At 40.9% G+C, this 16,185-nt stretch overlaps 1 protein-coding gene across 1 annotated transcript; it reads right to left on the reverse strand.

Annotated features, from left to right (window-relative positions):
• Positions 1-685: 685 nt before the first annotated feature.
• Positions 686-14,256, reverse strand: LOC134679550 (glucose dehydrogenase [FAD, quinone]-like). The gene is made up of 5 exons (XM_063538506.1): positions 14,103-14,256; positions 12,644-12,726; positions 8,155-8,312; positions 5,410-5,524; positions 686-3,597 (listed from the first exon to the last, which is right to left on the reverse strand). The coding sequence occupies exons 1-5, from the start codon at positions 14,254-14,256 to the stop codon at positions 2,281-2,283; spliced, it is 1,827 nt and encodes a 608-aa protein (XP_063394576.1). The 3' UTR covers positions 686-2,280.
• Positions 14,257-16,185: the final 1,929 nt, after the last annotated feature.

Consider the following 16,185-nt stretch of genomic DNA (forward strand, 5'->3'; position numbering starts at 1 on the left):
TTTTTTCTTAAAAATTATTTCTATATATAAATTTGCCAAATAAAATGGGGAAGGGCCAGGCAAAAAAGAAGAAATTTGGGCTTTTTAAATTTTATTGAACCCCTAGTGTCACTTTCATTCGATACCGTGACGAGCGTTCGCGTTTGCGTTCTCTATTTTTGTATGGGATTTTGATCAGCTCGCCAAGTGGGACGTTTTGTAATCTCATAATCCCATACACAATGACACTTAACACAAACGGGTACGTACGTGACGTACGCGTTTGTGTTTAGTTTCAAAACAATATAATGTGGCTTGGCCGTTTCGTTAACGTCACATGCCCATGTAAGGTGAAAAATGTATTCAATATCCAATATCCATTATTTTTTGTTATACAATAGTTCTTGTAGTAACGAAACGGCCAAGCCACATTATTTTGACTAAAGTGTAGAGTTTCTTTAAACTCTACAAGGAGCTTGGCTCTACAAGAGATCTGCTAAAGTGATAACTTTTTGACAGTGCGAGCCTTATGGTTTCGTCTTGGCAACATTTTACATGAAAATGTTTTTGGTGGGATATTTAATATGTCTATCTCACGGAAGCTTTGTTATTAAAATTGCTAATCTTTAGGAGGATAGTAAATAAATTCCATGTTAGTAAAAAGTGAACAAATTTTATTGAACATCACAACAATTAACACCTAAAATAGATCACAAATTATCACAAACATGTTTATTAACTGTGGAAAAGTGAAAACTCAAAGAAAAATATAAGTTTAATTAGGTACAGTAAGTAAATTAACTAATTAAATTCCTGAAGTTTAATAACTATCGAGAATTAATAACGCATTTAATGAACAATTTTGAAAGAGTAATAACATGAATATCTAAATCAGCGGTCGGCAACAAGCGGCCCGCGAGCCCTCCTGGCTATTTCGCATGTAATATTGTCAAACAACGATATCTGATAAGGTCACACATATTAACAAAAGTGCGGCCCACGTCAACTTTCTTAACTAAGTACTATGTGGCCCTTGGCTGCTAAAAGGTTGCCGACCGCTGACCTAAATGATAGAGCCAATTATGAATGATATAAGTCGACATCATTTTATTTTTAAAGAATAGGTACTGTGTACAAACGTGTTATTCTTTTTTAGTTTTTTGCGTTATGGTACGGAACCCTTCGTGCGCGAGTCCGTCTCGCACTTGGCCGGTTTTTTCTTCTATTAAACATATTTTGCTAAAGAACTACTACCTAATACTTATTTACACGTCATCACCTTCCTCGCGTTGTCCCGACAATTTGCCACGCTCTTGGGAGCCTGGGGCCTAATCCCGTGAATTGGCGTAGGCACTAGTTTTTACGAAATTACACAATTCACGTGAATGAAGTTATTCAAGTAAATTTTGCACCATATTTGGGAGCTTTTGGACTATAGTTGGATAGTACGAGCCCCGATGCAAATTATTTCGTCTAGTTCCACGCAACAATTTTGCACGCAATTATTTTAATAAATTTTACACATGAACATAAAATGACCCAGTAATGGGAACCATAATAGTAATGTTTAATGTAGTTTATTTTGATCGTATAATAAAATTGCATGAGGCTTTTATTGCTGAAAAAACGTAGTTTTCAAAAACGTTGTCCAAATCATATTGTCCTCTCCTACAGCACTCCTACAGTACTCCTAGAGCCCATGCATGGCTCGAAACAAAATTGTCAGTACATTGGCAGAGCCCTGTTGCTTTCCCTAGTAATAGCCCTTTTCACATATGCTGTAATCCTACCCGTAAATAAAAAAATAAAAAATCCGTATTTTTTTTCTTTCAGTACAAACGGTATTCTTGTATTTGGATTTAGTTATTGCAGAGTATTACCATATAAAATTAAATTACATTAGTAAAAGCATTAAATATTAGTAATTTTTAAACTAAAACATTATTTTTGAACAAACGCGAGAACATCAAAAATGGTCTCACTAGACGAAAACATGTGCATCGGGGCTCGAAAACATGTGCATGGTTCATTCATAGATCCATCTACTTACTTTATATCTTTAATTGTTCTGTAAATTACACTGCGTGCGTTCAACAGCACTGTAATGACTTAGGTAAGTTAGATACATAAGCGCCACTTGCACCATCCCACTAACCCGGAGTTAACTGGTTAAACCGTTAACCCAGTGTCAAATTGTACTGGTAACCATGGTGACTCCAGGCTTAACCGGTTAACCCCGGGTTAGTGGGATGGTGCAAGTGGCCCTAAGTTAAGTATCTTTTTCAATGCTCATTTTGCTCACTAGTTATGTTTCCAATCTTCCAAAACTAAAGCTACTCCTCGCTCCCCAATCATAATCGACGGAGCATTAGTATTGCCTCTAATCACTTGCGGCATTATAGACGCATCAATCACTCTCAACCCCGAGACTCCATACACTCTGAGCCTGGGATCCACCACTGCTGTCGGATCATCCGCTGGACCCATTTTACAAGACCCCACAGGATGGTAAGGACTAGACGTATAAGACCTCGCCAAACACTCGAAGTACGCGTCAGTCCCCCAAGAGAAGTGCTGGCAGGCTGACAGAGGGGTCCTAACGAAGTGAGCACCTCTGGATCTAAAAGCATAACTACTTTCCAAAGACAATACCTCTTTCACACCCCTTATTAGCACTTCTACATCATGCGGATCAGTCAAATAACCAGACCAAATCAATGGATGTCCGTAAGGATCACTCGCGTTGAGAAGCAATCGGCCTCTACTCTTTGGTACAAGGTTCATGACTCTAGGAATGACTCCATCATAGAACGCAGTCGGGAAGATAGTTAAACTATCATAAACAGTCGGTTCTCTTATATATTCTTCCCAGTTTACACTGTCTACCTGTACTTGGATGTCGGGAGCCGGCAAGCCGAATTGTGTTGCATAAAAGGACACACTGTTCACCGGACCATTCCCAGATAGAGGACCTCTTTTCACTTCCATCTCTTTGTAGTCATATATATCCTGAATAATCTCATCCTGGCTGACAGTGGTAGCGGTTTCATTTGGCAATGCTACTATAATACCGTTAAAAGTAACGTGATCATGAAGATTTTCCCCGACTGGTAAATCGGCAATCACTGGTATGTGCAGATCCTCTAAATGTTCTCTAGGTCCGATTCCAGAAAGCATTAGTAGTTGTGGAGAATTAATAGCTCCACCGCTGACGATGACTTCTTTAGTTGCATAGGCTGTGTATATCTGACCGTCTTTTATGTATTGCACACCTGAAGCTCTTTTATTTTCATCAAAAAGTATTTTGATAACTTCGGCTTCTGTTCTGATGCTTAGGTTATGCCGCTTATATCTGATGGGTTTGATGAACTCCCTGTTGGTGGAAGCCCTTTGGCCCTCCTCAGAGATGGCTTGAGCCTGCATGGTTCCGTACTGTATGGCGGCGTTGTAGTCATTCAAAGGTAGCCCCCTTTCGACGAAGGCCTCGGTGATCATAATGGAAGGGTCGTCCACGTAGGGGAATCGGGATACGGCCTGTTCTCCTTTGACGCCGTGGTATATTCGATTTAGCCCTTCTATATTCAGATTCCTTTCAGATTTCTTGAAATACGGTAATACCTGGGTAACAGAAAAAAATGCAATAACTCGAGGGGCAAGGGAAATCATTTTTTTACCAATAACTCAACAATTTAACCAATATCAAATAGACTTACATACAATGCAGATGATACAGTAGACAACAACTAAATGTGTTTTTGGCAGTAAACTTATTTAATTATTAATAATAGATGATGAGATGTAAGCGCTGGTGGCCTAGCGGTAAGAGCGTGCGACTTTCAATCTGGAGGTCGCGGGTTCAAACCCCGGCTCGTACCAATGAGTTTTTCGGAACTTTTGTACGAAATATCATTTGATATTTGCCAGTCGCTTTTCGGTGAAGGAAAACATCGTGAGGAAACCGGACTAATCCCAATAAGGCCTAGTTTCCCCTCTGGGTTGGAAGGTCAGATGGCAGTCGCTTTCGTAAAAACTAGTGTCTACGTCAAATCATGGGATTAGTTGTCAAGCGGACCCCAGGCTCCCATGAGCCGTGGCAAAATGCCGGGATAACGCCAGGAAGAAGAAGAATAGATGATGAGATGTCTTAAAATGTCCTGAATTATCTACTTAATACTGATGAACGGATTTACTATCGGTTAAGTGGGCAATTGATGTCATGCCATAAGTGTGCACGATATTTTTTAACAAAATAGTAGGTAAGTGGTCTGGTAAGTGTGTGTAGAAATATGTAAACAAGTTGTGTGTGTGTGTGTGTTCTGACCTTATCGTGACTCCATCCGTGCTCCATCCTGTGTTGCCGCGCCGTGTCCAGCCGTCATAGTCCAGCTGTTCCCGCGAATGTACACGAACGAGTTGACGGAGCTCGAGCCACCCATCATACCTCTACTAGAATGTGAATGTGTAGTGTGTGACTGTGTGTGTTGTGACCTCATCGTAACTCCATCCTGTGTTGCCGCGCCGCGCCCAGCCGTCGTAGTCCAGCCTGTTCCCGCGGATATACACGAACGAGTTGATAGAGCTCGAGCCGCCCATCATACCTCTACTAGAATGTGAATGTGTAGTGTGTGACTGTGTGTGTTGTGACCTCATCGTAACTCCATCCTGTGTTGCCGCACCGTGTCCAGCCGTCATAGTCCAGCCTGTTCCCGCGGATATACACGAACGAGTTGATAGAGCTCGAGCCGCCCATCATACCTCTACTAGAATGTGAATGTGTAGTGTGTGACTGTGTGTGTTGTGACCTCATCGTAACTCCATCCTGTGTTGCCGCGCCGCGCCCAGCCGTCGTAGTCCAGCCTGTTCCCGCGGATATACACGAACGAGTTGATAGAGCTCGAGCCGCCCATCATACCTCTACTAGAATGTGAATGTGTAGTGTGTGACTGTGTGTGTTGTGACCTCATCGTAACTCCATCCTGTGTTGCCGCGCCGCGCCCAGCCGTCGTAGTCCAGCCTGTTCCCGCGGATATACACGAACGAGTTGATAAAGCTCGAGCCGCCCATCATACCTCTACTAGAATGTGAATGTGTAGTGTGTGACTGTGTGTGTTGTGACCTCATCGTAACTCCATCCTGTGTTGCCGCGCCGCGCTCAGCCGTCGTAGTCCAGCCTGTTCCCGCGGATATACACGAACGAGTTGATAGAGCTCGAGCCGCCCATCATACCTCTACTAGAATGTGAATGTGTAGTGTGTGACTGTGTGTGTTGTGACCTCATCGTAACTCCATCCTGTGTTGCCGCGCCGCGCCCAGCCGTCGTAGTCCAGCCTGTTCCCGCGGATATACACGAACGAGTTGATAGAGCTCGAGCCACCCATCATACCTCTACTAGAATGTGAATGTGTAGTGTGTGACTGTGTGTGTTGTGACCTCATCGTAACTCCATCCTGTGTTGCCGCGCCGCGCCCAGCCGTCGTAGTCCAGCCTGTTCCCGCGGATATACACGAACGAGTTGATAGAGCTCGAGCCGCCCATCATTCTACCCCTGGAACAGGATACCAGTATGTAGTTACAGAAGGTGTCGCAGAAAGCAAACCGGGATTGGAACCTTAGTGGCATGAGTTTTCTCTGCCCAAAATGTGGGAGGTCGTGCCGCTTACGCATCAGCCTCCACAGTCACCAAACCCGTTGTCTAAACAGCAATGCATAAATCGTCTGCAATAGACGAAAAGTCCTGTGATGATGAGTCGTCTTCTCGCCTTTTAATAGTCCTTCAAAATTATTCAAATTCAAATTCAAATAATTTATTTCAGAATAAAATTCCATATATGTACATTCCATTTACAATAAGATAATTACAATAAAATTAAAATTAAGTAAAGTATAATATAATCTGCAAAGCGTTTTATGACCCGTCCAGCCGGCGTATTATGGATGGGTTTATCCATTTTTATCCACGTGATAAAATAACTGTCACTTTTTAACACCGTGGGTTAGTTTTTTTTTTAACAAAGTGACGGACACCGTTTTATCACGCTGTCACGTAGACAAGAACGACCATCATATCCGTACAGGTTTTAGGGCAAATTGTCTAGCATAATCCTAGCAAGGGAATGGGAGGGATGGAAAACATGTAAAGAGTAAATGTGAATGCGAAAGAAGAAAAATCAGTGAAAAACCAACTGGCCTGGTTAAGCATTTCTTTTCCTGGAAGGCGGCGAACGTTGGGGAGATTCATGACTGTTCACCGAAGTTATCTAGGAATCTGGACTAGCATAGGAGAAGTATGAGATATAGTACTTCTCATTATATAACTTGAAATACCTCTCATAACTTGAAATGGGACACACATACCACCAAAATCACCAAGAGAGCAAACTCTATGCTGTATATGATCCGGAAAGCATTCCATGTTATTACTAAGGAACTATTTATTAGAATACACAAATCATATCTTCGTCCCTTACTTGAGAATGTTTTTCAGATATGGCCCCCCTACTTTAAAAAGGACATCACATTACTGGAAAAAGTTCAGCGAAGAGCAACTAAAATGGTTGCTTCATTGAAAGACAAACCATATGAAGAACGGCTTCAAGAATTAGGTCTTACAACATTGGAGGACAGAAGGAAGCGAGGCGATCTTATTGAGACTTACAAAATCTTTAAACTCTCGCGTTTTGTACACATATTCAATTACACAAACGGGTCTACCGCGATATAATTTCATTGTTTTTACCTTTAATTCCGACGTTTCAGCTGAGTTGCACCAGCTGTGGTCACGGAAAGACTGACGTCCCAACAAATACACATTTTTATAAACTAATTTCGGGTAGTTTAGTGTTGTTTTATTAATATCTCCGTTGACATTTGTTGGAACGTCAGTCTTTCCGTGACCACAGCTGGTGCAACTCAGCTGAAACGTCGGAATTAAAGGTAAAAACAATGAAATTATATCGCGGTAGACCCGTTTGTGTAATTGAATAGTTTACAAAATCTTGTCCGGTCACTACAATGTTCCAAATATTAAAGACCTATACACATCAAGTCAGAATGTAAGGTTGTTGAGAGGACACTCTAAAAAACTTGTCAAATCTCCGTGTGCTAGTAACCCTAGAAAACACTTCTTGCCGAATCGTGTGGTAAATGTGTGGAACTCTCTATCAGAAACTGTTGTTAGTGCACCGTCGGTTAACACTTTCAAAAATAGACTGGATACACATTTTAGAACTTTAAAAAGTGCAAAATAAAATACCTACAAGTGTTTCGATATACACGCATCAGCTCTAAGAGCTGCTAGTGTATCAAATAAAATAATAATAAAAAAAATAACCCCGCGGGGGCAGCTTGTGGCGAGCTGACGGTGAGTGGCGACACCGCGGACCCCTATTTCCAGAGGGCCCTGTCATCTGGCCCTCGCCTCTGTGCTTGCCTTGATTGGCCGGCCAGAGTGGAATCGCAAGAGCGGGACCTATGCTCCAGGTTGGAAGTGTAAAATGTCATTACGCCGGCGGCCTGCTGAACGGATCACCGGGATCTGGCTACCGCAGACTCACCTCTCGACAACCTTACAGCCGCTCCGAAGTGTTGCCCTATTGTCGCACTGTGCGTGCGGCCGTTGTAGGGCCCACTAAATGAGTAGGCGAGTCACCACCTGTCTTACACAATTTTGAGACTGATTGTCACGGCAGGTGTCCGCTAGTCTCTCCCATAGCCCGTTATCCAGTCCATCCAACTTTCAAATCTATAGCCCATGACCTTAGTTCCCATCGCAGCACAAAAGTGCTGCACTGCAATAGTCTTTGCACCTGGCGGGGACCATCTCCGGATGTATCACATTGTGCGTTCGGGGATGGTATCCGCCAGGTGTATCCCTTGCTTTTAGATTAAAGTGTCTTAAAGGGCCTCTGCGCTGTTGGCTTCGGCCCCACGTACGCCTCCCAAAGGTCCGGGACCCCATGGTCCCGAGATATGGAAAAGACAAAAAATAATAATAAAAATTTGTAACCTTGGCTATTCTCACTGTTGGTTCTGAAAGGCCAGGCAGGCGACGTGGCTGGGCATTGTCTTGTACTGCCAATCGACGTTGAAACTCAGTAGTGCTGTTGAGAGCGCGGGCACTGATCTCAGGTTGGTCTGTCTCGTTCTGTAGTATCAGAAGAGAGTGAGAGAGCTAACCTCGGCCATCTGCACTGTTGGTTCTCAAAGGCCAGGCAGGCAACATGGCTGGGCATTGTCTTGTACTGCCAATCGATGTTCGAACTCAGGAGTGCCGTGGACAGAGCTGGCACCGATGTGATATCAGGTTCCTCTGGACCTGCTTCTAAGAGTAGCACCTGAATGTATGGGAAAATCTTTTATGGTCTTATATTTTAAGCAAATTATATTAACCGGGCTAGCATGGGTTGCGTTCTCGCGACTCCAGACATCTAGCGCGACTTCATGTATAGACTCGCGCTCGAGAACGCAACTCATGCTAGCCAGTCAGGTATAGTATAGACGGTATAGTAACAATTTTGTCTCTAAAATGTCCGAATTAACTAAAGAGGATATCTGCCCACTAATGCACTAGATACCTACTCACCTGTGCAAAATGAAATGCATTATTAAATAACATAAAATTGCATATACGAATAATTTTACTCTACCGTCTCTACCTGTCTCTACCGTCTACACTATAAAATCGGCCAAGTGCGAGTCGGGCTAGTGCACGAAGGGTTCCTTACCATTACGCAATAAACGGCAAAAAAAATCACGTTCGTTATATCGGAGCCCCACTTAAATATTTATTACATTCTGTTTTTAGTATTTGTTGTTATAGCGGCAACAAATACACCATCATCTGTGAAAATTTACGGCTATCACGGTTCATGAGATACAGCCTGGTGACAGATAGATGGACGGACAGACGAACAGCGGATTCTTAGTAATAGGATCCCGTTTTTACCCTTTGATGGGTACGGAACCCTAAAAAAATCAAAATCAAAATAGTTTATTGATACAGTGAACATGATTAAACAAGGTTAGGTAAACTTATTCTAGTTTAACACTGCTAAACTTGTTGCAAGATATGAAAATTGCCCGTGACACCTGCACTAGGCTATGCCTGTCTGCAAAAAACTAAACCTTATTCGAGAAAGATACAGGACAGGATGACATAATAGTTTGTAATTTATTATAAACCTACAATGTATATAAATATTATAAATATGTAGGTAAACTAATACAAGTAAAGTAACTCATGTGACTCATGTCTTATGTCACATTTCACTTTCTCGAGTCAAATAGGGGTTCCGATGCTCAGTTATTCAAGGTATGTCAGGTCAGGTGTAACCAACCTTGTAAAAACATACAGTAATTATGTATTTTCTATCCGGCACACATAACAAGGCTGCGGTAATGAGCGAGCAAATTGGATTGCTATCGAAAAATGGCTGTTCTGTTCATTACAGTTATTTATGTTTCGGGACAGTTGTAAGTATATGAAACTCTTTAAGGGTTCCATATCCGTAGTCAAGACAAGGACGTGCGTCACTTTCGCACTTACATTTGTTAGAACGTGACAGACGTGGTGACAAATGATAAAGAGCGGACCATCTTAGCCCTACTCCTCCGCCTCACAAAATTTCACGAGAATCGGTTAAAATTTAATTTAATTTTGAGTGAATGATAGAAAGGTGCGTTCCAAACACTGGTCTGAGTCTGTGCGGAAGGAGAGAGCCGTAGAATGTAAGGGATCCCATAGACTTCACGACTCTTCTCTTTCCGTACAGAATCTATATACATAGATAGAAAAAAGTAGACGGGATAGGGGGGTCGCGAAAAAAATTTTGTGGTCATAAAGGGCCGTGACCCCATAAAGTTTGAAAAACACTGGGTTAAATTATGCGACCTGTATTAGAGGAGAACATCCGGACGTATACATATATGTATATAATACGAAAGCAAAATGCCCGAGTTAAAACAGAGACCTTCGCTAACGCTACGGTCAATTAGACGCTCCGCCAATTATTTTGCGTGATGACTTATCGCCGTGCAATCAAATCCATTTTCATTATTACCTACCAATTAACCATTATTTTTATAAGGTGTTAGAATACTAATAAATATTACATAAGCTAGTAATTGTGTACTATTTATGGTAATATTTTTATTGATTTATTATTTACCTACACATTATTGGCTTCTTCGCACCTTTAAACGAATAGCAAGCTATTTCAGATGATTGCTGGCTAAGCAGGAGCAACGAATTCAATCGATAGATGAAATGCCGCAATGTATCGCAAATATATTTTAGAAACGCTGTCATCAGTTCAGCAGAGGGCCTACCGCGAACACCAAAGTTTGCAAATTTCGGTCATATTTTATAAGACAGAGATAGATGCTCGAATTTTTCGTACTTCGATTTTAGTAGTAGTAGTAGTAAACTCTTTATTGTACAAAAAGACATATTAATAAAAACTTTTTACAAAAAAAAGAAAACCGACTTCAAAAAGGATGAAATAAAATATTATCCTTTTTAAGTCCATGCGTTACCAACTGATATGTTTGAAGTCGGTGCCAAGCCAACTTTTGAAGCATACCATGATTTTGGTGCGATTCGATAAGGATGTACGTTGGATTGCTATACACGACGACAATGAACGTACTTTCTGTAGGTACAGTCGACGTTAAATATGTGTTTACACTTTTCGTCTTATTACAAAGGTGCAAAAGTGTAAACATATCTTTGACGTCGACTGTACCTAAGAACACACCTCAGAACACACGATCAAACCTTCTTGGCACAGTCAGTATCATGTTTGTCGGCACGCAAGCGTAAGGGACTGAAGTTATTTCCCGACCCTTATCCAGAGGACTACATTCCAAAATATAAAACAATTCAAGGAATTTACGTTCTTGCCAAATTTCACCTAAAGCGGTTCAGTTGTTTAGCCATGAAAAGGCGACAAAGAGGCAGACAGAATTACTTACACATTTATAATAGTTATTAGTACAGTTCTAATGGGATTTATAGTCGTAAAGCTGATTATTTTTGACGGGTATTGTTACTACTTGGCTTGGCACCGACTTCAAACATATCAGTTGGTAACGCATGGACTTAAAAAGGATAATATTTTATTTCATCCTTTTTGAAGTCGGTTTTCTTTTTTTTGTAAAAAGTTTTTATTTTTCCATTTTTAGTTTTAACGCATTGTTAAGAGCGCGACGCATGAATGAAAAACAACATCATGATTAACACTAAATTCGTGTATCTACTTTAATAAATATGTAATCAGGAATTTTCTCGTGTCCGTCTGGAAAATTATAATTCCTGTCACTATACTAAATCCATCCTCCGCCCCGCCACTGACCCAATCCCTCAACCCCCCCGATCACTCAACCTCACAGCGTATCAACCCCTGATCCATGTACCCCTCGGCCCTGAACCAGCACCCCTTCAACCACCATTATATACCCCTTAACTCCTAACCCTAACCCCCGATCAGTAGCCTTACCAGCTTACCAAGAGTTTGACATTGATTTATTCGCTAGCGTGTGTGTAACTTACTTTCTTTGCATCTCGCTCGTACTGGAATATTAGTGCGAGCGAGATGCATAAAAAGTAAGTTACGAAGACGTTAGCGTCGCTAATCTTAGCGAATATCAAGTGGTAAGGCTACACTTGCACTACATCAAATTTCCGGTGTTCGGAAGCAAATGCTCGAGTTACTTTAGAAAATACCGAAATCACTTTACACGTGCCTTTAAAAACTGAGGAGTTCCCTCAATTCCTCATGGATTCCATCATCAGACCAGAACCAAAAATAATACGGAAATACCTTGGAGGCAACTCCTTCCAAACAAAAAAAGAATTACTCAAATCGGATCACAGGTGCCGGAGTAATCGCTGAACATACTACATTTAAAAAATCATCATCATTATCATCAATACAATCATCATCATCAGGTCTACTTCATCAAAGTGGTGGTTTCCGGGAGAAAATGCTCGAGTTGCTTAAGAAAACACCCAAATCACCATGCATGTGCCTTTAAAAATTGAGGAGTTCCCTCAATTCATCATGGATCCCATCATCAGAACAGGACCAAATTAAAATGGGACCAACTCGGAGGTAGCTCCTTTCAAACAAAAAAAGAATTACTCAAATCGGACTACGGATGTCGGAGTAATCGGTGAACGTACATAGAAAAAAAAAAATAGCCACAACCGAATACAGAACCTCCTCCTTCTATGAAATGGAAGTCGGTTAAAAATAACATACAATTAGCAAGAAGTACAAAGGCGAACTTATCCCTTTGGCGATTTTCGCGGTTATAGCCAACAACCTCAGCAGCGTGGTAAAGCTGTGGAAACTTAGTTTGGTACATGCCATGTGGATTTTACTCCTCAAACGGTGACACTTTTGTTCAATAACTTTTAAATATTATGAAGTCTTAAGACTTCCTATTTTCACAATTAAATATTATCTTCAAGTCATTTTTAAAAGTCGCTGAACAAATGTTGGTCAGTATGAGGAGTATAGCCAACAGTTTATTTTTTTTCTCGTATGTTACACTCGGTATGTTAAACATTTCGCATTGCAAATGTCCATAAGCACAATCTCCGCTTACCATTAGACGGGTCGTCCATACCATCACCGTTAATACAAAATCTTCATGTAAGTACCTTCCACTCTTCGATTGCGCTGAGCCTGTTTGCGACCACGCATCCCGCTGAGCCAGCTCCTACCACGATGAAATCGTAGGTTTCTGAAACGAGAACAAAATTTTTCATATGACATGTTTAAGAGGGGGCTGGCAGAAAAAAATAAAGTTTTTGTTTTGTTAGAAAAGTTCCAGGTACTTATACAAATCTGTCAATAAATGTATGGCCGGAATTAGACACATTAGGTACTTATGATTTTTATGCGACGTCGGTGGCAAACAAGCATATACGACTTCAGGGGTGTTTAATTACGTGCGCGTTGCCGACCCTTTAAAACGTGTACATTACTTTTTAGGGTTCCGTACCTCAAAAGGAAAAAACGGAACCCTTAAAGGATCACTCGTGCGTCTGTCTGTCTGTCCGTCTGTCACAGCCTATTTTCTCGGAAACTACTGGACCAATTAAGTTGAAGTTGTATAGGTAAGTTTGGTCCTTAAGAAATGTTGAGGAAAATAAAGTATTAGGTATAATTAAAATAATACAACAATATACATAATTTAAATTAAGTTGATATTTGGTACACATATGTAAATTAGTGACCCAAACATGGACATGTTTTTTTTTATAATTTTAAAATACATAGGTTCGAAGTTATTTAAGAAAATAGCCAAAAAATTATCATCCCCCCACCCCCTTTAACTCTGAAACTATTGGGTCTAAAATTTTGAAAAAATACACAAAATAGTTCTTTACCTATAGATGACAGGAAAACCTATTAGAAATATGCAGTCAAGCGTGAGTCGGACTTATGTACGGATCCCTGGGAACGCGAGTCCGACTCGCACTTGGCCGGTTTTTTTAAGAACCCCATACTGTAGCCCTTCCATAAAAAAAATTCTCTTAAACCGCCGTGCCCGACCATTTAGGTATTTTAGGTTCTAGGGTGTGAGGATGAACACCCTGCCAACGGCGAGCGGTACAGTAATAAAAGGAACGGCCGTATTGGCATCATGTCAAACAATTCTTCAGAGCACAGCCCATTCTACCTACAAGTAGTAGAACACACAAAAGGAGGCAAAAACTCTCTCCTTAGACTTAAGGGTTCAATGTCGCTTATGACTCCTGTGAGTTTGGGATCATCGACAATTCGTAGAACGCGCCTTTGGACTAAGTGGAAGGGTCCAAGCTATCCTCAAGTATCCAGGTGCTCCTGCCCGAAGGTGACAGCAGTATTCCGTATGGGATGTGACTTGTGATTAAATAGTACAAAAGACGTACTTTACCCTGGAGAAAACGCACGGTTTCTTGCGCACCGAGTTTCTTAGATGCCAGCGCAGCCTTCCCTTCCAGGTGGCCACGGAATTGGACGTCACTGGAGATATCGACACAGAGGATCCCAAAACTCCTATGTACCAGTAGGTATAAGTAATTCTACCTGCTCATATCCCTAGTTACATAGTTTATAGAGTAACAAGCCTACCTGCATCCACAGCCTCAGGAGCATGGTCCGGCGCTGAACCAAACAGCTTCACCAGCAACTCGAGGTACATCAACGCAAAAGGGGTACACGCGGTGACATTAGTGTACGCCGGGCACAGCTCGTACAGGTTAGGCGGCTGCCACACGTTCACCATGGTTCTATGATAAGAATGAAAATAAATGTAATTGAAGACGTTTTCAGGAAAAGAGTAGGTAGTAGTTCTTCTTCCTCGGTCCCTCATTGCTGAGGATCGCGACCATATGGTGGCATATACCTATATGCTCCGTCTCCATAGGGTGCGGTCATAAGCCATATGGGTCACGCACTGCGTGTTGCCGCCAACCATACTCTTCACAGCATAATGGCTCCCCTACACGATGGCCCAGTTTGAAAAAGTATATCAGTAGGTTGGTAGACACTTTTGGAGCGTTGTTTCATCCCGTACTATTGATGGTGACTAGGTACCTATACAAAATTTTACGACCTGTATGTTTCTTGGATTGACTGTACGAGATCGATTTTGGATTGGGCCGATTTATAACTACGGGAAATAACAGTTTACTAAGTATAGGACGCTCTACTTTGTTTTCGTTAGTGTCAAGTGTCAGGGTAATTTTAATTATAGCTACAATTATTTAATATGATATTAATGTTTACAGTAAATTAATTTATTTTAATAGAAATACCAGAATATTTCAGAGAAGTTCTTAACTTCGCCTTGCCCGGTTTGGTTTGGTCCCACTTCGCGGCGCTGCGCGGTCAGGCGTTACCAAATACGTAAATAATAAAATTGTTAATTGTAATAAGTACTTATGTTACCATGTAACGCTATTAATTATTATTATATACTCCACCGTTTAATGTTCATTTTACAATTTTATTGTATTTTACATGTATAATTAACGTACTCGAAGTTATTTATTACATTTTTTGTAATATACGAGTAGATAACCACATCATCTACCTAATACCTTACAGGATGTAAGTAATTAATAATTTAATATAATTTGTATATACCGGATGTTGGAATTTTATATTTATATTTTAATCACTTCGGTGTCTGATAACGCAGAAACTATTTACCTACATTTGTTAAATTCGGAATATTGGAGGTAAATTTTAAAGCTTAATTATACCCATTTATAATTAATAACAATAACGTGTTAAAACTTTAAATCAGTGTTTGGCGTCCATATTTTGTTATTGTAGGTACCTAATATTATAATACTTATTATGTTCAAGTTTTTATTTTACACCAATAAACAATTTCTACTTATATATTTTTTCTATTTCTATTTAACTTACCTGGATATGTGAGCGGCAGGATTGTTTTAATGCGGGTGCGCGTGCGCTGCCGTGACAGCCGAACGGAGCGCACAAACTGGTAGTTACGCAAAGCATGATTCACTATCATAGTCTAATAAATAATAAAACATGGTCTTCTCTTCCCAGAGTGACACAGGCCTACGTCACAATAACATGGCCGCTATATATAGCGCTATCGCATATTATCATATAGCGCTTTCGCATGATGACGTAGCTTGTGTCAGTCAGGTAACCTAGAAAATACGGGAACAGAGTAGGTACCAGGCGGAGTATATTATTATACCATGATTCACTATTAAAGAGACGGGTAACCTTGCTACACAATAATCATAATACTGTCATACTGAAAATTCCTAATAAAATCTCTAAAACTGTAGTAGATTATACGCCAAATTTTTCACGATTTCGAGTTCGGTCCTTTAGAGTTTTAGTATAATCATGTAATATACTTATACAAGCGCTTATATGAAGCGCTGGTGGCCTAGCGGTGAGAGCGTGCGACTTGCAATCGGGAGGTCGCGGGTTCAAACCCCGGCTCGTACCAATGAGTTTTTCGGAACTTATGTACGAAATATCATTTGATATTTACCAGTCGCTTTTCGGTGAAGGAAAACATCGTGAGGAAACCGGACTAATCCCAATAAGGCCTAGTTTACCCTCTGGGTTGGAAGGTCAGATGGCAGTCGCTTTCGTAAAAACTAGTGCCTACGTCAAATCATGGGATTAGTTGTCAAGCGGACCCCAGGTTCTCATGAGC

This window comes from Cydia fagiglandana, chromosome 2 (assembly GCF_963556715.1).
Source record: "Cydia fagiglandana chromosome 2, ilCydFagi1.1, whole genome shotgun sequence".
NCBI lineage: Eukaryota > Metazoa > Arthropoda > Insecta > Lepidoptera > Tortricidae > Cydia > Cydia fagiglandana.

Bases quoted from the DNA above. Each gene is read 5' to 3' on its own strand.
- LOC134679550 (XM_063538506.1), bottom strand. From the start codon at position 14,256: ATGGTGAACGTGTGGCAGCCGCCTAACCTGTACGAGCTGTGCCCGGCG. The intron at 12,727-14,102 runs GTAGGCTTGTTA...TTCTCGTTTCAG, and splicing joins TCCTGAGGCTGTGGATGCAG to AAACCTACGATTTCATCGTG. The intron at 5,525-8,154 runs GTTAGCTCTCTC...ATCCTGTTCCAG, and splicing joins CAACAGTGCAGATGGCCGAG to GGGTAGAATGATGGGCGGCT.